Here is a 24,783-nt window from a genome sequence, read left to right as displayed (position 1 = left end):
TCAGACAACTTACTTAGAAAGAAGTAAATGAGCATCAAAAAATAGTCCCTCCCTTCTGGGTGAGGTGTAACCACACCGTAGGCCTGAAATATGACTATGAACAGTGTTGGGCATCAGGGTGCCAAAGTACAAAAAATTACTTAAAATAGAAAATAAATTAAAAATTCTCCCTCACGAGTCTTCTCGTGAGCTTCCACGCAGGCTGGCTGTCACTGGAGCCATCAGCAGCCTGCAGCCTGCTTTTCCTCGGCTCGGTCCATCCACGCCTGCAGAAAGGCCCCAAGAGACGTTGTCTCAGGTGCTGCCAGGCCTCACAGCTCTTCTCTCGCTGGACTTCCCTCGTGGCAGTGGCAGGTGGCGGTGCTGTCCTCAGGCTGGGCCACAGGCTCCATCCCCTCCCGGATTTCCGGCTTGCTGGACTGGCGGTCAGCGTACGTCTGAGATGTGTTTGGAAACAGTCAAGAGGTGAGTCCCCATGACATGAATTCCACCCCCATCCTACCCCCTGACTCGTGCTATTATTTCTAGTCACTGTAGGTTTTTTCAGTCTAAAACTGAAGGTCTGATTTATTTAAGTTCTGAAGTTACATTAAAAAATAATTTTATCATGATAATAAAAACTTCATTATTCAACAGTGACAGATATCAAACTCGGGGCATCACACACGCAAGCAGGTGTTCTTCTAAGCCACATCTCTGGCCTAACGTTACTGTAACTATCATTGGCATGACTGCAGTATTTTGTCATCCCTCAGTGCAGGTAGGCAGCTTCTACTAATGGGACGTCACGCCTAGCGTTTCAACTTGAAACGACGGCTCTCAGCATCTGCTCGCCACTTGTTAATACATAATTAACTTTAGTGAATACTGAAACATGCAAAGATGATAAACACCTCAAAATAAACTTGCTGGTCTCACAGCTTCACCATCATGCTCTCTTTAAGCCTAAAGTCATTTACAATTTTACCTTTTTAATTTTAGTAGGTTTCTTTAAATTGTAGTGTTTTTACAGGGGCCACTTAGTCCATGGGGGGCTGAGAGTAGCTACTGTGGGTACCTCACACAGTGCAGGTGGACCCGGGCCTGGGAGCAAGGCCGACCTCAGGGCCTTGCATCTGCTGAGCATATGCTCTGACTTGAGCTATCTTTTTAGCCTCACACACTTAAACATTTTTTATTTATGAATTTTTTAGTTTTAGGTTCACACCTGGCTGAACTCAGGGCTTTTACTCCTGGCAGGAACTACTCCTGGCAATGCTGAGGGAACTATATATGATGCCAGGGTATAATGCAAGTACCTTCACCCCTGTACTATCTCTCCTGTCCCCTCACATGTTTTTAAAGAAAGGCTGGCCTGTGAAATGTGCCCCCACTGAGGCACTGACAAATGCTCCTGTCAACAGATATTTCCGTCCAGTGATGAGTCCACATACATACAGCTTTACATCAACAACCGACCGAAACGCAGCAAGATGCTGACATGATTTTGTGAGCCTAACTGACATTTCAATGGGAGAAACTCCTACTATTCAAATTAAATCCAGAGCCAGAGACATAATTCATCAGGATGGGATGAACGTTTTGCATATAGGAAACTCAGGTTCGATTCCCCTAAGCTCCACTAGAAGCAATTGCCGAGCACTAGGCTGGAAATAGCCCATGAGCACTGCCAGAAACAAAGAAGTAAACAAGATAAAGTTAAATCTAGATGATTAAGGTAAAGACTGCTGCTAAATAGTGTGATTTATCATTGTTATTTTTTTGCAAAAGAATAGTATCTACCAGCAGTTGAGAAAATTTACCTTTTTTCTGCCCACAGAACAATTACAGTTGAGGTAAAATGAAAGCACAATTTCTCTTCCCTCAGCTGCCAGGGACTGGATCCAGGCCATACAGATATAAGGAATGCACTTTCCCACTGACCTATGACCTTACCTTATGACGCCTTACCAGCGTCATTTTTCTTACCCTTTTCCATTCTAAATTTTACTGGGTTTAGTCACAGGAGATTTACTTAAAGAGCCCAGCCTTGGATTCCCATTCCATGTGTGCACGTCCCTAGTCAGCCCTAAGGTGTTACAACTACTATACTTTTCATTTACTTTGCTTTATATAGCAAGCTAAGTATTTTTTTTTCCCACCGTGGACCGTGAGAGTAAAAACATGAATCTTAAAAAGAACAAAGAGAGGGGAGGGGGAACAACAACTACAAAAAAGAACAAAGAGAGGCTGGAGCAATAGCACAGTGGGTAGGGCGTTTGCCTTGTATGTGGCCGACCTGAGTTCGATTCCCAGCATCCCAGGAGCACCGCCAGGAGTAATTCCTGAGTGCAGAGCCAAGAATAATGCCTGTGCATTGCCGGGTGTGACCCAAAAAAGAAAAAAAGAACAAAGAGGTAGATGTTTTGAGCAGAAGAGACGCTAATCACCCCAAGGCCAAGCCTCTACCTTTCTAAGGACAAACAGACCTCTAAGGATCGAGAGCTCCTAAGCCAGGCATCCCATGAGGCACTTAATTTACAAAGGCCCTACAAGATGGGAGACAGTCTCAGTCTGTGTTTGTAGCCGTTTCTCTGAGTACCATTTATTTATTTATTTATTTTGGCTTTTTAGGTCACACCTGGCTATGATGCACAGGGCTTCCTCCTGGCCCTGCACTCAGGAATCACTCCTGGCAGTGCTTGGGGAGCTATATGAGATGCTGGGAATTGAACCTGGGTTGGCCGCGTGCAAGGCAAACGCCCTACCTGCTGTGCTATGGCTCCAGCCCCGAGGACCACTTTCTAAGACTGCCTGGATATAAAAATACGGTGCCCTCAAAGGGACTAAGTACCAGTTCTTCTGGTAGGTTGGTGCTCACCTCAGTCAGATGCCACAGGCTGTTTCCAAGCTCCTTCTAGAAACAGGGTCCTCAGGCCAAAGCACGTGGTCTGAGAACACGACCCCTTGGCACAAACTAACCTTTAGGACTCTGTAATAGTAGCAGTAAAGCCGGTGAGGCTGCAGCAGGGCCCGCGCCGTCAACTGCCCTTCTTTGGCAATCTTCTTGGCTTCCTCATCGTTCTCCTAAAAGGATCAATGAACGGAATTTACTCCTTTGACACCAGCCATGGCCACTGTGATGATCACCACCACCCCACCCCGCTGCACCTCAGCCCCAAACACACAGACAAAAGCTAAGAATGAAGGCGAGGTGGGAAAGATGTGCGGTTGACAAGAACGGCCTGGGAGAGACGGAACGTGATGGAAGTCTGAAAGACAAAGGCCACATGGAAACAGAGCAGCTACTTCCTACACTGCTCTGGTGTTTGGAAATGGTTTGTAGCTGCTTGGACCTTAAAATACTGGCGTGGTAAACTACCCTGCTACCCCAATGCAACCCTGACAGGCAGACTCTCATTTGACTATCCTGATTCTTTCTGAGCTCCCAGGAAGTTGGGGGCTCACCTTGCTGCTTGGTGGTACTAAAAATGCAATCTAGAGGGGCCGGAGCCATACTACAGTGGGGGTACAGTGGGGAAGGCGCTTGCCTTGAATGTAGCCCACCCAGGTTCAATACCCAGTATCGCATATGGTCCCCAGAGTACTGCCAGAGTGATTTCTGAACACAGAGCCAGGAGTAACCCCTTACAGATACCCGTATCTCATGCTGGGTGACCCTCCCCCACAAAATACATAAAAGCCAGTAAGATGCAAATTAGAATAAAACGATCAGATGCTATATTATAACCTTGTAAAAACTCCATTTAAAGAGGCAACTGGGGCCCAGGGATGGCAGAGCACCGGCCTTGCAGGCAGGATTCATCCATTCGATTGCCTTCACTGGCCCACGTATCAAATGTGACTCCAAGGGCAGTCCATCGGGGACTCCCAGCAACACAATGAATTAGGCAATCCCTGACACCACAATGAAGTGTGTGTGTCCCCTAGTCACTGCAAATACAACAGCCAAAGCAAAGGGGGAAAAATACAAATAAAAAACAAATAGCAGGAATCAAGAAGTTGCCTCAAAATGTACTTCATTGTATTTTGCAATTTAAAAATGTAATCCTTCAGTTTGCAGGAAAAAAAAATTCAGCTACAAGCACATCTTTTTGTTCTGGAAATAGTGTTTCCAAGGACACTTCAGGAAGACAGCTAATATTTTATCATACTCTCCAGAGGAAAAGTTACTAAATAATTCCTTCTATTTATAAAGGGTCACATAAATGATTTTGCCTCAGGCACTTAATTATTTCTATTACCAAATATTGCTTCTCAGAAACAAAATAAAGTCTTATAATGAATGGATACATTTTTAGTTTCATAAAAACACAGTAGCTTTTTTTTTTTTTTAATACTTTTCATTTTGAAAAAAGGAATTCTTATTAGATGAGGAACAGGATTCTTGGGATGCTACATTAGCATGCATCCATTATAGATTTGTGCCTATTTGGTAAATGGGGAAAAGAAAAGACTATCATGATTACCTTAAGTGTTTTCCTATGCATAAGGCACTTTATTTATTCATTTTTTTTAAAGCTTGGAGGATTTTATTTATTTTTGCTTTTGGGTCACACCCAGTGATGCTCAGGGGTTACTCCTTGCTCTGCACTCAGGAATCTCTCCTGGTGGTGCTGGGGGACCATATGGGATGCCAGGGGATCGAACCCGGGTCAGCCGCGTGCAAGGCAAATACCCTACCCACTGTACTATTGCTCCAGCCCCGCATAAGGCACTTTAAAATCTGTAATTCACATCTGGTATGTCCTTGCCTTCTGGAGTATAAAAATTTTGTGATTGTTTTAGGGTAGGGCGTCTGCCTTGCACGCGGCCAACATGGCCGACCCGAGTTCGATTCCTCCGCCCCTCTCGGAGAGCCCGGCAAGCTACCGAGAGTATTCGATATGCCAGACACAGTAACAACAAAGTCTCCAATGGAGACGTTACTGGGCCCGCTCGAGCAAATCGACGATCAACGGGAGGGCCTTTAGAAAAAAGAAATCTGTATCTCCCAAAAATGCTGACAGAGATGTCACAAAATGATCCTGATGGGGATTATTAAGATATTTCAAGGAAACAGAATTTCCAACATAACATTACTTTGGGCTAAATAATGTCAAACTAAACTGTATTCTGATGGAATTCACGTAATAACGCTGGAGAAACTGCTATTACCTAAGGGAACTAAAATTTGAAGCTGGAGAGATAGATAGTACATGGGTTGAAGCAAATGCTTTGCATGAGGCTGACCCTGGGGTCCCCCAAAAGAAAGAAACTAAAATTCCAGAAATCAGGGGTTGGAGCAATAGCACAGTGGGTAGGGCATTTGCCTTGTACGCGGCCAACCCGGGTTCGATTCCCAGCATCCCATATGGTCCCCTGAGTACCGCCAGGGGTAATTCCTGAGTGCAGAATCAGGAGTAACCCCTGTGCATAGCCAGGTGTGACCTAAAAAGCCAAAAAAAAAAAAATTCCAGAAATCATACCTTGGCCCATTTAATTTTCTCCAGTAAATCACTAAGATTTCTTTTAACTGGAACATAATGTTTCCAAGGCTTTAGTTCAAGATAGAAATGTTCATAATACGGAGAGTCCTGCTTCAGAACCAGACTATCACCCAGCATGAGATACGGGTATCTGTAAGCAGCCACGGTCCCATCCACATTCACTTGGTACTTGTACTGAAAGATTAATACGGACATAAACAAACATGTTAAGTCATTTCTTTCTCATTAACAATGTAATTCCAAATTACAAGATAAGTACTATTTTCTGGCTTGATTGTTTAGAATATCTTTTATTTTGTAACTTGCCTTTTTTTTTTGGTAAGGAGCTTTTAACAAATGAATTTAAGAAATACAATACATTTAAATATCAGCTGATGGGGCTGGAGCGATAGCACAGCGGGTAGGGCGCTTTGCATGGCCGACCCAAGTTCGATTCCTCCGCCCCTCTTGGAGAGCCCAGCAAGCTACCAAGAGTATCTCGCCAGCACGGAAAAGCCTGGCAAGTTACCCATGACGCATTCTATATGCCAAACACAGTAACAAGTCTCAAAAATGGAGACATTACTGGGCCCGTTTGCGCAAATTGATGAACAACGAGAGGACAGTGACAGTGACAGTGGGGCCGGAATGGTAGGACAGTGGGGAGGGATTTGCCTTGCATGTAGCTGACCTGAGTTCGATCCCTGGCATCCCATATGGTCCCTGGAGCACTGCCAGGAGTGGTTCCTGGTTGCAGAGCCAGGAGTAACCCCTGAGCATCGCTGGGTGTGACCCCAAAAAGCAAAAAACTTAAAAAATTTTAAAAAATAAAAAAAATCAGCTGAAAAAATAATTTTAGGATATAGGAAATCCTCTTTTAAGTATAGAATAGGGAACTCAAATTTTTATAGACAAGTAGAAAATTATTTTCAAAATAATTTGAAAATAATTTCCTATGTTGTAAATCTGAATATTAATAACCATTTACACTATCATTTTTACATTGCTCATTTTTGCCTTGGACCCAAGGCATTCTCTCTAAGGTTCAATTTTAGAGTTAAGGGAGACAAAAACCTGAATTTTAGATACTAGTAAGATACAGTGACACATTATCTACCCTGTTCACTGATTTTGAGAATTAATTAACTTTGATTTAAATTTCAGTCATTTTTCACATTTATTAACCTATTCAAATATAATGTGTAAAGGTATTATTATTATTTCACCTAACTGTTCTTCATAATGAGAAAACTGGTATTCAGAGAACATAAATCTCTAAGCTCTTTAAATTCCACATTCTTTTCATTATATCACACTGTGATGATTAGGATACTATCACTGCATATTCTATTAGTAATTAATTTTTTCTGAAATAATTGCTATTTACATGGGATCTATGCTGTATTTACAAAAGGCATTTGAGAGTATATTATGTAAGATACCCGTAGTCCTGTTTATTAAAACAAATACAAAAGAGAGAAAAGTTGGGACTAGAGAGAGAGTACAGCAGGTAGGATACCTGTCTTGCATATGGCTGACCCAGATTCAATCCCTGGCACCTTATATGGGTTCCTAAATACCACTAGGAGTTATTTCTAACTGAATAACTTTCATAATAAAATGAAAGTGTAAATGGTTATTAATATTCAGATTTACAAGATAGGAAATTATTTTCAAATTATTTTGAAAATGTCATGGACCGTACTACTGTTCAAGAAGGGAGACATCCATGACATTGGCAACTATCGCCCAATCTGCCTATTGTCTGTCATCTACAAGTTGTTCACTCGAGTCATCCTAAATAGGATTGGCAGAACACTAGATGAAGGACAACCATGCGAGCAAGCCGGGTTCCGCAAAGGATTCAGCACCATCGACCATATCCACACGATAACCAAGCTCATTGAGGTTTCTCGGGAGTTCAAGATGCCGCTCTGCTTAACGTTCATTGATCTAAAGAAGGCCTTTGATTCTGTTGAGACGGAAGCGGTCATTGAAGCCCTAGCCAATCAGGGCATTCAAGCCCAATACATCAGGATCCTCCGTGAGCTGTATTGCGGATTCACTACCAGGATCTCACCATTCTACAAAGAAGTGATCGTTGATGTCAAGAGAGGGGTGCGGCAGGGTGATACCACTTCACCGAAACTCTTCAGTGCCACCCTCGAGAACATCATGCGACGACTGGAATGGGAAGGAATGGGAGTGAAGATAGATGGTCGGCAACTACACCACCTCCGCTTTGCTGCTGACATTGTTTTAATAACACCAAACATCAGCCAAGCGGCACAAATGCTGGCCGACTTTGACCGTGAGTGTGGAAAGGTAGGACTACAGCTGAATCTTACAAGACAATGTTTATGAGAAACAGCCTCGTTCCTGACGCCCCATTCGCTCTCAACGGAACGACCATCTCCGAATGCAACAGCTATGTCTACCTAGGTCGAGAGGTCAACATGACAAATGACCTGGCACCCGAGCTGCGCAGGAGGAAGAGAGCGGCTTGGAACGCCTTCAAGAACGTCGAAGAAATAGCTAAGAGGACGAAGAACCTCCGGCTCCGGGCACATCTCTTTGATTCCACTGTTCTTCCTGCATTAACATATGCCTCAGAGACCTGGGCCCTACGCAAACAGGATGAGAATGCTATTCAGGTCTCCCAAGGAAGAATAGAAAGAGCTAAGCTTGGAATATCACGTTTCACTCAAATGAGAGAGAGAATCCGGAGTTCTGACATCCGTCGAGGATCAAGAATCAGGGACGCTGTCTCATTTGCCAAGGTGTCGAAAATCAGATGGGCTGGTCACGTAATGAGATTTAAAGACGACCGCTGGACTAGAGCTGTTACTGATTGGATTCCACGGGATGTCAAAAGACCGCGTGGCCGCTCACCTTCCAGATGGTCAGACTTCTTCGTCAAGATCATGAACGATCGGTTTGAGGCCCTTCATGTTCCCAGAGCGAACAGATGCCATTGGGCTACACTAGCACGCGACAGGGACAAATGGAGACGTTACTGGCACCCGCTCGAGCAAATCGACGACTAACGGGAAGTTAAGTGATTAAGTGATTGAAAATAATTTTCTACTTGTCTATAAAAATTTGAGTTCCCTATTCTATACTTAAAAGAGGATTTTCTATATCCTAAAATTATTTTTTCAGCTGATATTTCTTTCTTTTTTTAAATTTTTTAAGTTTTTTGCTTTTTGCAGAACTGGGAGTAGCCCCTGGTGATCAATGGGTGTGCCCCCAAAACAAAGACGAGAGAGAGAGAGAGAGAGAGAGAGAGAGAGAGAGAGAAAAGAAAACAAAATAAATGCACCAAAGCCCCAGAATAAAACTTGCTGTATTCTGAGTAATAAATGTAATTCTAAGCTATTTTTTTTTCTTTTTGGGTCATACCTTGCTGGAGCGATAGCACAGCAGGTAGGGCATTTGCCTTGCAAGCGGACAAAATGGGAGACCCGAGTTCGATTCCTCTGCCTGTCTCAGAGAGTCCAGCAAGCTACCTAGAGTATCTCGCCCACATGGCAAAGCCTGGCAAGCTCCTCGTGACATATTCGATATGCCAAACACAGTAACAACAAGTCTCACGATGGAGATATTACTGGGCCCATTCGAGCAAATTGATGGACAATGGGAGGACAGTGACAGTGACAGGGTCATACCTGGCGATGCTCAGAGGTTGCTCCTGGCTCTGCACTCAGGAATCACTCCTGGCAGTGCTTGGGGGACCATATGGGATGCTGGGAATTGGCATGCAAGGCAAACGCCCTACCCATTGTACTATCACTCCATCTAAGTTATTTGGTAAACAAAATTAACAACAAAAACAAAAACAGGAAATCACAGTAAGTTTGGTAATCTTTATGTGAGGACAAAGTGTGTCAGTTCACAGAACGGAAGAAATATGCCTTAGGCCAGCTCCTTAGCTGACTTTACATAGATTTGTCACATCCAACCAGAAGATTTAAAATACTTACCTTAAAGAAATCAAAGAAACCAACCAATTTAGCTTTTCCAAGCTCCTTTTCTTTCTCTCGGAAAAAGAAATACCCTGTGATTCCAGCATCTAAGAGCTGTGAATTTTCTTTGGACAGCTGCACCAGCTGAAGTCTCTCCTCCCGGCTGTCCCGGCCTCTGAAGAAAGCTTTCTCTGTTTTATTGATCCAGGAAGGTCCTAGAAGTGTGAGTATAACACATCTGATGATGAACTGCACACTTTTTGCATGGTAAGTGTATCTCTACTCTACCACTTAGGATGGTCAAGTATTTTCAGCATTAACTCATCTTCTAAAGTAGATGCTATTTCCAAAGAAATGTGGGATCAAGTTTGAATTTGCTGAGATATTTAAATATGTAAATTTAATATATAAATATATAATATTTAGATACATTTTAAACTTAGATATATAAATTTTAGACTTAGAAAAAACAGTTCTTAGACTCAGAATGATCTCTCAGATGTGCAATATAAAGAAACCTAGTAGGGGAATATCAAATGCCTGATGGCAACAGAAATGAAGAGCAGGAGAATTGGAAGCAGGAGAATTCTTCAGTAGGAAGCTTGACCCTGGAGCATGGGTGAGGGGGCTAAGTTAGGGAGGAGTGGAGGAGAGAGAAAGTGTCTGCCACTTAACAAAGCAGGTGGTCGGAGGGAAATTAGGGGCTTTGGTGGAGGGGAGTGGCTAGTACTGAAGGGATTGGTGTTGAAAAAATATATGCCTGAAACTCAATCATAAATATCTTTGTGATTTTGTATTTCATGGTGATTTAATTAAAAAAAGTATAAGGAAAAAAGAAAAACAGTTCTTTTATTTGCTCCATCTTATAAGGGAACATTTTGGTCTACACTCAGCTGTGCTCTGGGCTTATTCCTGGCTCTGAGCTCAGGGATCACTCCTGGCTGGGCTGAAGGGGCCACATGGGATATCAGGGATTAAATCCAGATTGGCTGTTTGCAAGACTAAAGCCCTAGCCACTGTGCTATCTTTCACACCCCCGTGAGGGAATGATCCCGGTCATGGTCACGGTCCTCCCGTTGTTCATCGATTTGCTCGAGCAGGCCCAGTAACATCTCCATTGGAGACTTTGTTGTTACTGTGTTTGGCATACGAATACATCACAGGTAGCTTGCCAGGCTCTGCCATGCGGGCGAGATACTCTCGGTAGCTTGCCAGGCTCTCTGAGAGGGGTGGAGGAATCGAACTTGGGTCAGCCAGGTTGGCCGCGTGCAAGGCAAACGCCCTACCGCTGTGCTATCTTTCATACCCCCGTGAGGGAATGCTCTGATTTAATCTGTCTACTAGTGAGAACTCACTCAAATACTGGAATTTCTGTTGTATGATACAAAAACATGTCCTAAACGTTAGGCCAAATTCAAAGCAAAAACTGTTGGTTCATTAATTAGCTTCTTTCATTCTGCCTACTTTCCAGTTAAAAAAAAAAAGAAAAAAAATGAACCAGGATTTGGTTCTAGTTCTTTCTAGAACAGGGAAGCCAGAATAAATGACATAACTAAATCGCATCTACGAAGTTTGAGTGCTAAAGTTGCTTTCAATGTTGAGCCCATAATTTTTGAATAGAGAGACGACTTTCCTATGTATTTTCAAATGCAAATATACAGATAGAACTCTACGGTATACTTATATTTATAGTTTTGCTTTCTTGGAGAGGAAAATTCTGGAAGGATCATTTAAAATATATTCCACTATTCCAAAGATAAGTCATTAGTTAATACATGTCAGTACTGGTTGGATAAATCACCAAACAGAAACTGGCAGGGGTCAGTCTATATTTTAGCATGCTTTTCAGGAAATCATTGTAAGCATATTCCAAATAGGTCATTTTTATTTCATTCTTTCACTGTCACTATCCTCCCATTGTTCATCGATTTGCTCAAGCGGGCCCAGTAACTTCTCCATTGTGACACTTGTTACTGTGTTTGGCATATCGAATACGTCACGGGAAGCTTGACAGGCTTTGCCGTGCAGGCAAGATACTCTTGGTAGCTTGCCGGGCTCTTGAGAGGGGCAGAGGAATCGAACCTGGGTCGGCCAGGTCGACCGCGTGCAAGGCAAACGCCCTACACGCTGTGCTATCGCTCATTCTTTAGTGTACAAAAAAATCCACTTTCACTCCCTAATTCTACTAAACCACAGCAAATACAAACGGAAGTTATGCAGGGTTTGGATTTGTTTTTTAAGCTCAAAAACTTGGTTTAATAAAAGTATATGTTGATAAAAGTAATGCCTACAAAAAAGGGCGAGAAATTCAGACATTAACAGATCAAAAGAGGCAGAAAGAGGAAAGGAGAAAATCCCTAAGTGGTAAGGCAGTGATTTCAAAATTATGTAGCTCTTATAATTCTCTGGCATCTTCAAGTAATTTTGCCATATTAAAAAATTCTCTCACATCATCCAGTTATGTAAAGGCTTGAGAAGAGAATTAAGAGACAATTTTACCAAATACATTATTTACTGGGCCCACTCGAGAAAAATCGATGAATGACAGGAGGACAGTGACAGTGACATTATTTTCAAACTGAATTTACAAGTGGTCAATTTAAAAGAAGAAGTTAGGGTAAGTGATATGGTTACAGTATGAATGTGACCAGCTCAATCCATGCATGTTTAATTTTTGGATCAGAAAAACCTTTTTGGGGGGTGAGGAAGAGTTGGACCAGACCCAGGGGTGTCCCAGCATGAGCCCTGGTAGTATATACAGATATGTAGTTCCAGGAATCAAACTGGGCTCAGCCTCATGCAAGACAAGCACCTGAACCCCTGTTCTAGCTCTTGCCCTGGATTAGAAGAAACCACTGTAAGGCAAGGGAGCTAATGAACAGTCACAGGTACATGTTCTGCATGCTCCAGGAACTCATTTGAACCCCAACACTCCGTGGCCTCTGAGCATCACTGAGTTTTACTCAGGAGGACCCCTAGAATCAGGGTGGGCCTGGCTGTCCCTGGCACTGCAAGGCTCCAGCAGCGTCATGTCCTTGGGTTTTCACAGTGAACTGCCCCAACCAGTTGGCAGAATTTAATCCTGAGTGGCCCCTGAGTTCCCCTGAGCACTACTTGGGATTTCCTCCTCATTCACACACACACAAAGTAACTATACTAAAGTTTAAGGTGCCTTTACCTTGGTTGAAAAGTAAGAGTAAATGGAATGGGAGTGAGGGTAGAGTGGGTAGGGCATTGCCGGGCATTCAGCTGATCGAGGCTCTACCCCTGGCACCCCATATGGTCCCTGGAGTCCACCAGGAGTGATATCTGAGCACAGAGCCAGGAGTAAGCTCTGAGTACTTCTGTGTGTGGTCCAAAAAACAAACAAACAAACAAAAAAGAAAATAAGGATGAGTTACTTAAATAGAAACTTACATTCTTTTCCATTCCCTTTTGAATTTCTAAACTTTTGCTGAGAGAATGAACTTCGGTTTACCTGTGTTTCCCTGAATAGAGAGGAGATCATTGGTAACACCCCTCATAGCTTCAAGTGTGGAGTGGGTGATGTCGTAGGTTGGAAGGATAATATCCTGGGAGTCCACAGAGCCACACCATGAAATGATAGGTAAAGGGGCTGGAATTTCATTGGCTTTTCTATGCTCCAAGGGCCAATCTCCAAGATTCACATAAAATTCTAAATCTGGGAGAACAACCTACATAAACAAAAGGATAAACATCAGTGCAAGGATGACTTTTGCTGTTGAGGTTAAATATTTTAATTCTTTAGCTTTAGGAAGTATTTCAGGAAAAAAAAAACATTTGAAAATAGAAGAGGAAAGGATTATTTTTGGTCATCAGCAGAATCAGCCCAAGGAAGAGGAAGATACAGGCAAATTCATACCCAGTAAAAAATACGCCTATAGGGGGGCCCTCTGGATAGCCCAGCAGCTTAGAATGCATGCGCTCAAGTTGAAGGCCATGAGTTCAATTCCCGGTGTCACCATATGCACCGAGTTTGAGTGTGACAGTACAAACATGAGCCACATGAATATAAAACACTCTGAATTCTGATATTCTTGTACTCTGGCAGGAACATAGTACAAGATATAGAAGTACAGGGCAATGTAGAAAGAACCAGAAAGAAAGCAAATCCGATATATAGGTCTGTCTATAGGATCAGGTACCCATGATGTGTTCATATGCTCCTACTGGGGCTGGTGGAAAGAGGACTGCTACTTAAAATAAGAATTGTGGGGGCTGGAGCGATAGCACAGCGGGTAGGGCATTTGCCTTGCACGCGGCCGACCCAGGTTCGATTCCCAGCATCCCATATGACCCCCCGAGCACCGCCAGGAGTAATGCTTGAGTCCATGAGCCAGGAGTAACCCCTGTGCATAGCTGGGTGTGACCCCAAAAGCAAATAAATAAATAAATAAATAAATAAATAAATAAATAAAATAAGAATTGACTAGACCTACACAGTCTGAAAACTTTAAAAAGTATCAATCATCAGCAAAAATGACTTTTGGTTTAAAAAATGTTGTATCACTTGTATCACTTGTCATCCCCTTGATCTTCAATTTGCTTGAGCAGGTGCCAGTAATGTCTCCATCCATCCCTGTTGCGTGCTAGTGTAGCCCAATGGCATCTGCTCGCTCCAGGAACACGAAGAGCCTCAGACCATTTGTTCAGGGGTTTGATGAAGAAGTCTGACCATCTCGTAAGTGGGCGGCCACGCAATCTTTTGACGTCCTGTGGAATCCAGTCGGTAATAGCTCTAGTCCAGTGGTCATCTCTAAATGGTATTACGTGTCCAGCCCATCTGATTTTGGATGCCTTGGCAAACAAGACAGCATGCCTGGTTCTTAATCATCCACAGAGGTCGGAACACCAATTCTTTCTTGCACTTGAGTGAAACGTGATATTCCAAGCATAGCTCTTTCGATTCTTCTTTGGGAATACCTGAATGGCGTTCTCATCCTGTTTTCGTAGGGCCCAGGTCTCTGAGGTGTATGTTAGTGCAGGAAGAACGGTGGAGTCAAAAAGATGTGCCCGGAGCTGGAGATTCTTCGTCCTCTTAACAACTTCTTTGATGCTCTTGAAGGAGTTCCACACCGCTCTCTTCCTCCTGTGCAGTTCCTAATATTGAGTTCTTGACCCAGGTACACATAGCTGCTGCATTCGGAGATGTTCATTCCGTTGAGAGCAAATGAACTCAACGCACTAGTAACAAAAAAAAAAAAAATGCCACAACTATCCTCTTTTACCCTTAACTTTATTTGGTCAGGAGAGAAGGAAGAACAAAAGACAGTTTGTATTACTCTTCCTAACAGTTTGTAAATGTGCTAGGATGGGAGGCAGCTCAACGGAACACATGTCGGGAGAGGGAGCTGCAGTTATAGTGCAGTGAGTAGGGAGCTTGTCTTGCATGCAGTCGACTTGGGTTCAACCCCCAAAATCCCATATGGTTCCCCAAGTCCCACTAGGAGTGAGCTCAGAGCCAGGAGCAAGCCCTGAGCACTGCCAGGTGTAGCACAAAAATCAAAAGAAGGGAAAAAAAGAAAACAGAAAATGTGGAGTGAAGGGCTGGGAGGAGAGCTGTCAGGGATGCGGAGGTAGAAAAGCCTTCTGAGAGGATCACTGCATTTTCTGTGGTCATAGCTGAAGCAATGCAGTGACAAGAGTGCTTATGTTTATGTGTCTGGTAAATTCTTGCTTGTCTATGACCACCAGAGTACCAAAGACTCCACTAGTGTCCTGCTGTCACTTTCTACTTGCCTCTTCTTCCCCTTCCCCCCTCCCTCCACTTTGAAACCTCAGTTCTGTTACGCAAAGTCCAGACGATTTTTGTTAGCTGATACTGCCCATTCCTTTGTATGCCATAAGCACGATGAGTGAGCTTATCTGGTATCTGACCTTCCCTCTCTGACTAATACAGTTCCACGTCTAGCTGCACTCAAGTTGTAGCAAAGGGCACAATTTCATCTTCCCTTATACCTAAGTTCTATTCTATTGTGTACATAATACGTGGGAGGCCCTGGGTCTGATTCCTGAAACTTCCCCTCACACCAAAACCCCATCTGAATATTTGTAAGTTCTCTACTTCAGGAATCTCTTTTTCAGCTCCTTCCTTCCTTCCTTCCTTCCTTCCTTCCTTCCTTCCTTCCTTCCTTCCTTCCTTATTTTTCTCTCTCTTTCTTTCATCAGGTTCTTTTGTTTTGGTGCATAGTAAATATAACAAAACACCCAGAAGCCCTAACATCTGAAAACAGGCACCCACTCCCCTTTGTTAATCAGACTCACTTGTCCTGGCCTCTGAGGTTTGGAAGGAGCTGTGGTCTGAGGTTTGGAAGGAGCTCCTTCCAAACCTCAGAGGCCAGGACAAGTGAGTCTGATTAACAAAGGGGAGTGGGTGCCTGTGGGTGCCTGTATCACAACTTCATTCATCTGTCATTGGGTCCTTGGCTTGTTTCCAGACTATGGCTATTGCCAATAGCGTGGTGATGAACACACATATGCATTATTATTATTGTTTTTTGGCTTTTTTGGGTCACACCTGGCAATGCACAGGGGCTACTCCTGGCTCCGCACTCAGGAATTACCCCTGGTGGTGCTCAGGGGACCATATGGGATGCTGGGAATCGAATCTGAGTTGGCTGCGTGCAAGGCAAATGCCCTACCTGCTGTGCTGTTGCTCCAGCCCCTGCATTATCTTTTTAAGTTAATGTTTTCGTGTTTGGAGATAAATGCCAAGAACTGAGATCATTGGGCTATATGGGAGTTCAGGTTTTAATTTTTGAGATATCTCTATGCCATCTTCCACAGAAGTGGAAGCAGAATGCATTTCTACCAACAGTGGAATCATTCTCGCTGCTGTCAATAAATCAGACTTCAAGGCCTGGAAGACCACAGCTCCTTCCAAACCCCAGAGGCCAGGACAAGTGAGTCTGATTAACAAAGGGGAGTGGGTGCCTGTTTTCAGATGTTAGGGCTTCTGGGTGTTTTGTTATATTTACTATGCACCAAAACAAAAGAACCTGATGAAAGAAAGAGAGAGAAAAATAAGGAAGGAAGGAAGGAAGGAGCTGAAAAAGAGATTCCTGAAGTAGAGAACTTACAAATATTCAGATGGGGTTTTGGTGTGAGGGGAAGTTTCAGGAATCAGACCCAGGGCCTCCCACGAATAAGGTGTATAGTGCTCGGTTGCTGACTCACGACTCCAGGTGGGAGTTCTCTTAAGAGACTCATTTCCATGCCTTGATACTATTATTCTATTTCCACCCCCTGTCACTATCATTTTAAGTACTTAGACCCATTTCCACTCTTTACCACTATTATTCTAAGTGATTACATAATACAAAAAAAATAAATCACATTATCTTGCAACCAGTATAATCCTTTTCATACCTTTCTTGCCAGGGAGAGCAAAATCTCATCAGAGAACATTTTGAAGTCTGTGTATTTTCCTAAATTTCTCCGGTAGATGCGGTTATTGAGAATCGTGTAATGAACAACGGCGCCCATTTCTCCCCCAAACCTGGCTGGGACTTCATTTAGCATCTGCTGAAGACTGATGCTGGGAAAAGGAGCAAAATCTTTCTCAATCTGGGGTTCACTGGCTGGGCACGCAAGAGTTTTCTGCCAGGCCTGAGGATCCTCCTTCGGACACATGCAGTACTCGTGGTATACTGGTCCTACAGAAGCAAAACACACATAACGTCTGCTCTGGCAACAAGCACGGCATGCAAGGGTGATTTCTGCCCTGCCACGTACATCAGGCGCCACTGATCAGCTGTAAAAGGGGCATGTAAGAGCCATGCGGTTTAGCTCCTGTCTCCCAGTCACAATGCTTATCTATAACTAGATGCTTATCTATAACTAGACAAACTAGGGTGTCCTGTGCCCGCTTCCAAGAAACTTACTTGAGGTCAACAGCAGAAAAACTCATTTCTAATGACTTTGAACTGGTTGAGGAAGAGACAAAAAAAAAAAAGGAAAAAACCCTTCCTTTCGTGGGGGACGTTGGGTCACATCTAGCAGTACTCAGAGACTACTCCTGGCACAGTACTCAGGGCTCACTCTTGGCAGTCCTGAGGAACTGCCCATACATGGTGCCACGGAATGGGGTCAGATACATGCAAGGTAAATACCTTACCCACAGTAATATCTCTCTGGCCCTGATTCAATGGGACATTTTAAAAGTACTAAGAGGAAAAAAATTGAAATGCTTATCTATAACTAAAACTATCAAAACTTTCAAAAACAAAAAGCAAAACCTTTTTCAGACATTCAAAAGTTGGAAGTTGTGATCACCAGAATTCTTATCCAAAAAATATGTTGGTAGGATTCCTTTTAGAAGGCAAAAGGTTCAGTGGAAAATATACTTACGCACAGGAATGAAGAACTACCTGAATGAATACCAACATTAAAAACATTACTTTCAGCTCATTAAACACTTTAAATTCCTTTCTTTTCAAATTTCCAGTTAAACTGGCTCCAGAAAGTATGCAGACTGTAACATCTCTGCTAAACAGGACTGGCCCACTGTTGGAAGCTTGCCACAAGTAGGGGCAGTATGTATGTGCTTGTGTGTGCATGCGTGTATTTGAGTGTGTGTGTGAGTGTGCATGTGTGTTGGGGGGGGCATTAGGTACAGTTAGGACAGAAAAGGAACCACTATGACATTGATAGTTAGATAGATGGAAATGATCAATATGGAGAACTAAATGCTGAAAGGAGGGAAAGGGATATATAATAAAATTTCAAATAAAATTTGAAAACCATAATGCCCAGAAGAAAAGAGAGAGAGAGAGAGAGAGAGAGAGAGAGAGAGAGAGAGAGAGAGAGAGAGAGAGGGGTGCCATAGAGGCAAGCTGATGTGTGTGTGTGTGTGTGTTTGGGGGGGGTCAGTGGTGAGAGGGAAACTGGGCTCATTGGTGGCAGAAAATGCACTCTGGTTGAAGGGACGGGTCTTGGAACACTGTATGATTGAAAATCAGTCATGAACAAGTTTGTAATTGCATATCTCAAGGTAATTCAATTAAAAAATACAAGACAAATGAAAAAACAACATCTCTGCTAAAGATGTTTTCCTGGCCAACCATGTGGTCCCCTGAACCCCACCAGGAACAATTCCTGAGCACAGAGCCAGGAGTAAGCCCTGAGCACTGCCAGGCGGGTGCAGCCTTCCCAACAGAGTCCACACGTAAGTCCACTCACCTTTCAAAATGTACGGAGACTGAGCCACATGTTCATCACCATAAAAAATTTCTATCTTTAGCCCTTCACTCACACTTTCATACATCCTGTATCGCACCAAAAATGTTCCATCATTCCGGTCCAGCGGCTTAGACACATGAATACGGACTATTTCTTTAGGTGAAAGAGACTTGATTACTACTTTGAATAACGTTTGACCTGAAAGAAAAAATAAACAAATAACCTAAATTCATGATAATTTCATCATAACAATTCCTGAGAATAGGGGCCCGAGTGATAGTCCAGTGGGTAGGGGGCTTGCCTTGCACATGGCCAACCAGGGTTCAACCCCTGGCATCCCATAGGGTCCCCTGAGCCCCACCAGGAGTGATATCTGAGCACAGAGCCAGAAGTAAATACTGAGCACCACCAGCTGTGGCCCAAAAATCAAACAGACAAAATTATTCTTGAGAATAATCCCTTCTCTCCATAAAAGGGATATTCCCTGCAACAGTGAACAAAATTATTTATTATTTATTTAGGTTCTGAGGCCACCACCCGCTTTGAAACCAGTCTTGGCATTCACGTCAAATACCAACCTCTCTAGAGACAGCTCTGGTGTGCCTGAGCTTCAAGGTCTCTCAGAAAACAGGATGACTGGAAGTTTGGGCAGTTGCACACCCTGAGAAACTTTCTGGTGCCTAGGAAGCAAAGCACTCAATGTTCTCGCATTTATTAACCACATGACGGAAGCAAGGCTGTGTGTGTGTGGAGCGGGGCTCTCAAGCGTTGCTCAGTGACCTGGGACCATTCCTGGTGAAACTCCATTTGGTGTGTGCTAGGGCTCTCGGATGCAGCACTGCGTTGGAGAGCATCAGGACCACCCCAGAAGGGCTGGGTCCTCCTGGATTGAGCCCCATCTTGCACAGGGGACTGTGCCGATGGGGACTGAACTGGGATTGGGTGCACCCAGGCATGGCCCCTAAGTCCTGCACGATCTCCCCAGTTCCCAAGACAGTAAATATATTTATTAATACAATTTTTTGAATTGTAAAGACTTTTATCCTCCATTCAGTGGAATTTCTATTTTCTTTTAATCTTCCAAGTTTCTAAGTTTTCCTGTGGATCAAGAGGTGTTTCTTCAGTTTTGAAATAGTAACGTACTGACATAATCAAGTATCAAACACATACTTTTAAGTTATTAATTGGGGGTGGGTGGGCCCACTCTGAGCGATGCTGGGGATCATGTGTGTTAGGGATGAAATGGGGCCAACTCCTGCCCTCTGAGCTATCTCTCCGACCCCCAAACTCATACCTACTTTTACAATCCTAAAACAGGTATACAAATTATGAAATAAATTTGCTATAGTAAACTATAATAGTTCACTTAATTATTATTTTCAAGGCCAGTAACTTAATGTGAAGTTATTTAAATGCTGGCCAGTTACCTAAAAGGCTTAAATAAATGATTCTTTGTGCATTTCCACCTGTTTCCAGGAAGGTAATGTGGTGGGGTTGACTGTCTCCGCCTCAATTAGTATTTTTTTTTAACCTGGGTCAGGGGTCATCCCACACCTGGTTGTGCTCAGGGCATACTCCTGGCTCTGCCCTCAGGGATCACTCCTGGCAGGTCAGGGGACCATATGGGATGTCAAGGATCTACCCCGAGTCGACCATGTGCAAGGCAAACACCCTCCCCACTGTACTATCACTCTGGCCCCAGTTAGTCCTATTTTCTGTAAACTGGTATTTTAAATAAGTAGAACATATAACCCGTGACGCATTCAAAATGCCAAACACAGTAACAACAAATCTCACTGGGCCCGCTCGAGCAAACTGATGAACAACGAGAGGATGAGGACAGTGACAGAATATATAAATACGCATATTAATGACAGTGTGATTTGGGGAAACATGATGTATCGACTAGCTCTAAAACACAAATCACTAGCTCCGAAACACTTATTTTTTTTTGTTTCCTTTCTCTAACTGTGTTTTGTAGTGTTAGGGGTCAAATCCCAGTCTCGTGCTTCAGTGCAGTGCCACATCCACAGCCCCAACACTTCATTATTTATTCTTTGTTTTCGGTGTTTGGGTCGCACCTGGCAGTGGGTGGGTGCAGTAGGCTGTGTGTGCCCGCATTTCACTAATTTTCCTTGTGGTTTGGGGGCAACACCTAGCAGCAATGCCGGGAGCAGTGCTCAGGGTTACTCCTGGCAGTGCTCAGTGCACTATGCGGTACTGAGGATCCAAGCTCGGCCCCCAATATGAAAAACATGTGTTCAACCCACTGAGCCGTCTCTCCAGTCCCAACATTTCCATTTTTTTAAAACTGAAAGTATAGCTCTTTCAGTTACACTGCTTTCTCTAAGGTAGCATGAAAAATCATTTTTCAGGGACTGGAGCTATAGTAGGGAAGGTAGGGCATTTGCTTTGTACACGGCTGACCCAAGTTTGATCCCCAGCATCCCATATGGTCCCCCGAGCACTGCCAGGAGTAAGTTCTGAGTGCAGAGCCAGAAATAAGCTCTGTGCATCGCTGGGTGTGACCCCAAAAGAGCAAAAAAAAAATCATTTTTCAATATATATTAAAAAATACACTACAGCCATTACAAACCTGTATTTTACCTATCTAGCTATTTTCAAAGTTCGAATGCCCATGACATGGCTGGTGTGAAGCTAATGCTAGAATCAATGCAAAATAATAATGATAACCAGAACTTTAATAGAAAAGCTATTCTAGTCTCATCAAAGGGGAAAAAAATGAGAGTACAATGCCAAATTATTTCAAATGAAAGGAATGTGAATTCTCATTTACCCAGGGACTAACATAACAGAATTGAAGCTCAGTTTAGTATTTTTTGTTCCACAAACTGAGACCTCAAGCACCAGAGTTAACTGAACGAGAAGGCGGTGACTGCACAGACAAAGGGAGGTGGGGGTCTATCAAAGTCTTATCGTTAGAAAAAGGAAAAATTTAGGGGAGTTTTGATTTGGAAAGAGAGCAAAAGCTTGCATGTTTTAGGGGGTGTTTCACATATGCCAGATAAGCACCAGTCAGCTTGGCTATACCGTGGCCCCAAAAGCCTTTTTAAAAAGCCTTCTTGATGGGGCTGGAGCCGTAGGACAGCAGCTAAGGTCTTAGAGCTAAGGTCTTACAGGAGATTGACCCTGGTTTGATCCTTGGCAACCCATATGGTCCCCGGAGCACCACCAGGAGTGATTCAGGAGTGCAGAGGCAGGAATAATCTTTGATTGTCCCAGGTGTCGCCCCCAAACAAATAAGAAGCCCTTTTGAGGGCCCGAGAGACAGGAAGTGCATCAGCTGGGTGCACTTGCCCTGCACCCAGCTGATGTAAGCCCCACATATGGTTCCCCAGGCTCCCCAGCAGGGGTGATGCCTTGAGCACAAAGCCAGGGGTAGCCCCAGAGAACTGCCAGGCGTGGCCCCAAAACAAAAACATTAAACCAAATTAAAATTTTAAATCCTCTAAGATGTTATTATGTGCCAAGTTTGAGAATCATACATTTATTTATACATTTCTCCTAGTTCCTTCCTATAAAATTTTGTGAGATAGGTATTAATCATACCATCTTATGCTCAGGAAAACATGTCTAGTTCCATTACCGATCAACGTCTCGGACTGAGTCATGTTACTACACGGAATTGCAGAATTCAGATCTTCAGATACACATCTGGCTGGGGATGTGTCTCAAGTGACAGGGCCCATGTGCTGCATACCTGAGGCCCTGGGTTTGATCCCTGGTACACACATATCTTCCCCAGAATCACCGACCGCAGTGTGCCCACTACCCTACGAAAGTCTTCCTAAGGCTGGCGGAATATTCTGGCTCTCCTAGCACAATGGAATCACAACCTCGCCTGTCTGTTATAACTTATAAAGTGATCAGGAAAAGATATTCTATAGGGGCCAGAGTGACAGTACAGTATGATAAGGCGTCAGCCTGCCTGTCTTGCACGCGGCAGACCTGGGTTCGATTCCCGGCATTTCGCAGGAGCATCGCAGGAGTAATTCCTGAACGAGGAGCAAACCAGGAGTAAAGCCAGATGTGATCCAGAGAGAAAGAGAGAGAGACAGACAGACAGACGGACAGACAGAAAATACTCTATAGTTATAAAGAGTTAAATTTAGACTTCGAGTCTGATTCTAAGGTGTGGCCCCAGGCCCCCAAACGAAAAACAAACAAGAAGAAAGAACTCTAATCTAATCTCCGTGAGCAAGCAAAGCTGCATTCCAGGCCCTCGGCCTGACCCTCGGCCTGACCCTCTGCGGGGTCCGCACGTGGAGGTGGACGGGCCGGCCCGGGGGTTCCCGCAGGGGTCCGGGGAGCCGCGCCACGTCTCCCGCCGCCGGTGACTCACGCAGGTCCCTCGATCCCGACCCCGGGGGGGGCTCACACATTTCATTCATTCATTCATTCACGCTCTTAGGGCGGCTCCCCCTCCCTGCCGGGTGTCCGCGCGGGCAGCGGGGGCGCGGGGCGGCTCCCGGGCCGGGGAAGGCGCCACGCAGGCGGCGGGCGGGGTGGGGGCGGCGGCGCTCGCGGGGCCGGGGGGAGCTGCGCGCTACCTGGGGGCGATCGGGTGAGGTTCTGCCCGTCCGCGCCGACGGCCTGCAGGTAGAAGTAGCGGACGGGCACCACGACGGCCGCCTGCAGCCCCGGGCCCCACGCCAGGCTCCGCCGCGCGTCGGGGGCGCCGGAGCCAGCGGTCACCGCGAGCGTCCGCAGCTGCAGCAGCAGCAGCAGCAGGAGCAAGGCCCGCGGGAGGGGGCGCATGGTCAGCGGCACCGGGAGGGCGCCAGGGCCGCGGGCCTGGGTGGGGGACTCCCGGGGGCGGGCCCGGACGCCGCCGCCGCCGCCGCCGCCTGCCCGCCCCCCGCGCTCCTCGGGCGGGCCCCGGGGCCGTGCGCGCGGCCGAGCCTCGGCGGCGCGGACCCCGGGGGACCAGCGCGCCCTCGCCTCCGCCCCCCGACTTTGCGGAGGAAAGAGGGAACCGGCACCCCCGCCCCACGCCGAGACCCTCGAAGTGGAGCGCATTTGGGAAGTGACCGGGAACGTCACTGAGTTTGCAGAGGCGGAGCAAAGGTCACGCCCCCGCACTCTCCGGGCTCCAACTCTCGGGGACAGTGCTCACAGCTGCACTGGCCAGAGCAATTGAACCGTCGGCTGCTTGGTTTGGTTTGTGGTACTGGGCGGCGAGTGAGAGCTGGTCGTTCAGACCTGGGGCTTTCCGCACGCATGCAAACCGTGTGATCCAGCCCTTTGAGCTATCTCCCTGGCCCCTGTTTGCGTTTTTCTATTTGTTTTTGTTCTTTGGGGTTTTTTTTGGTTTTTTTTTTTTTTTTTTGAGCGGGGAGGAGTATTGTTACTCCTGGCTCAGCGCTCAGGAATCACTCTAGTCGGGCTCAGGGGACCATATAGGATACTGGGAATCGAACTCGGGCTGGCAGCTTGCAAGGCAAGTGCCCTGTCCACTGTAGTAGTATTGCCCCCAGTCTATTTCTGTTTGCAGCATATTTTTCCCCCTTCCTCTCTTATTTGGGTGCGTAAGGGGACATGGAACCTGGGGGTTCATGCATGTTCGCATGTGAGGCTTGTTACTCCAGAATATCCCCTGCCCACGTTCCTTTTCTGCTTTTCTTTCCTTTCTGCTCAGTCTCCCGCAGAGTCAGGTAACTGATGAGGAATGATGGTCTCGGCCCTTCTCAGAAGCTGGAAATTAGATCTGGAAGAGAACAGCTACAACTGTCTACCTCTTTTCAGACCATTGACTCTGTTACTTTCCTTTTCTTTCCTTATGGTTTGAATCTGTTCAAAGACAATGAAAATGATTCTCAGGCTCATTGAGACAGGGCAAACTCTTGCCACCGGGCCTCTTGGTAAGCCTTAAGTCCATAATTTTCAGCAGAAGTTGTTGACTGCATTTCTTGTACTTTGTACTCTGGAAGCTTTGGGAGGAACTGGTAGTGAACCACTGATTGGAGAATTAACTTATCCCATTACTTGGTATTACTTTCATTGCTAAATTTCATTTTGTAGAGGAATAACTTCAGGGTTCACCTATCGTGGATGATAGACAAATAAGGCCCAATAAATTATTTAACACTTGTGGCAACACCCAGTATTTTTGAAATCAAGGAAGCCTT

The 24,783-nt window shown here is 44.9% G+C and overlaps 1 protein-coding gene across 1 annotated transcript; it reads right to left on the bottom strand.

Annotated features, from left to right (window-relative positions):
* Positions 1-23,413, bottom strand: POGLUT3 (protein O-glucosyltransferase 3). Its single transcript, XM_056107612.1, has 8 exons — positions 23,206-23,413; positions 18,635-18,832; positions 16,823-17,109; positions 12,912-13,128; positions 9,452-9,648; positions 5,469-5,663; positions 2,962-3,066; positions 1-437 (listed from the first exon to the last, which is right to left on the bottom strand). Exons 1-8 carry the CDS (start codon positions 23,411-23,413, stop codon positions 312-314), a joined length of 1,533 nt encoding a protein of 510 aa, XP_055963587.1. The 3' UTR covers positions 1-311.
* Positions 23,414-24,783: the final 1,370 nt, after the last annotated feature.

The sequence above is a fragment of the Sorex fumeus genome, unplaced genomic scaffold (genome assembly GCF_029834395.1).
Source record: "Sorex fumeus unplaced genomic scaffold, SorFum_2.1 ptg000169l, whole genome shotgun sequence".
NCBI classification, from domain to species: Eukaryota; Metazoa; Chordata; class Mammalia; order Eulipotyphla; family Soricidae; genus Sorex; species Sorex fumeus.
The sequence above is the reverse complement of the archived record's forward strand: the minus strand, read 5'-3'. Positions and strand labels throughout refer to the sequence as shown.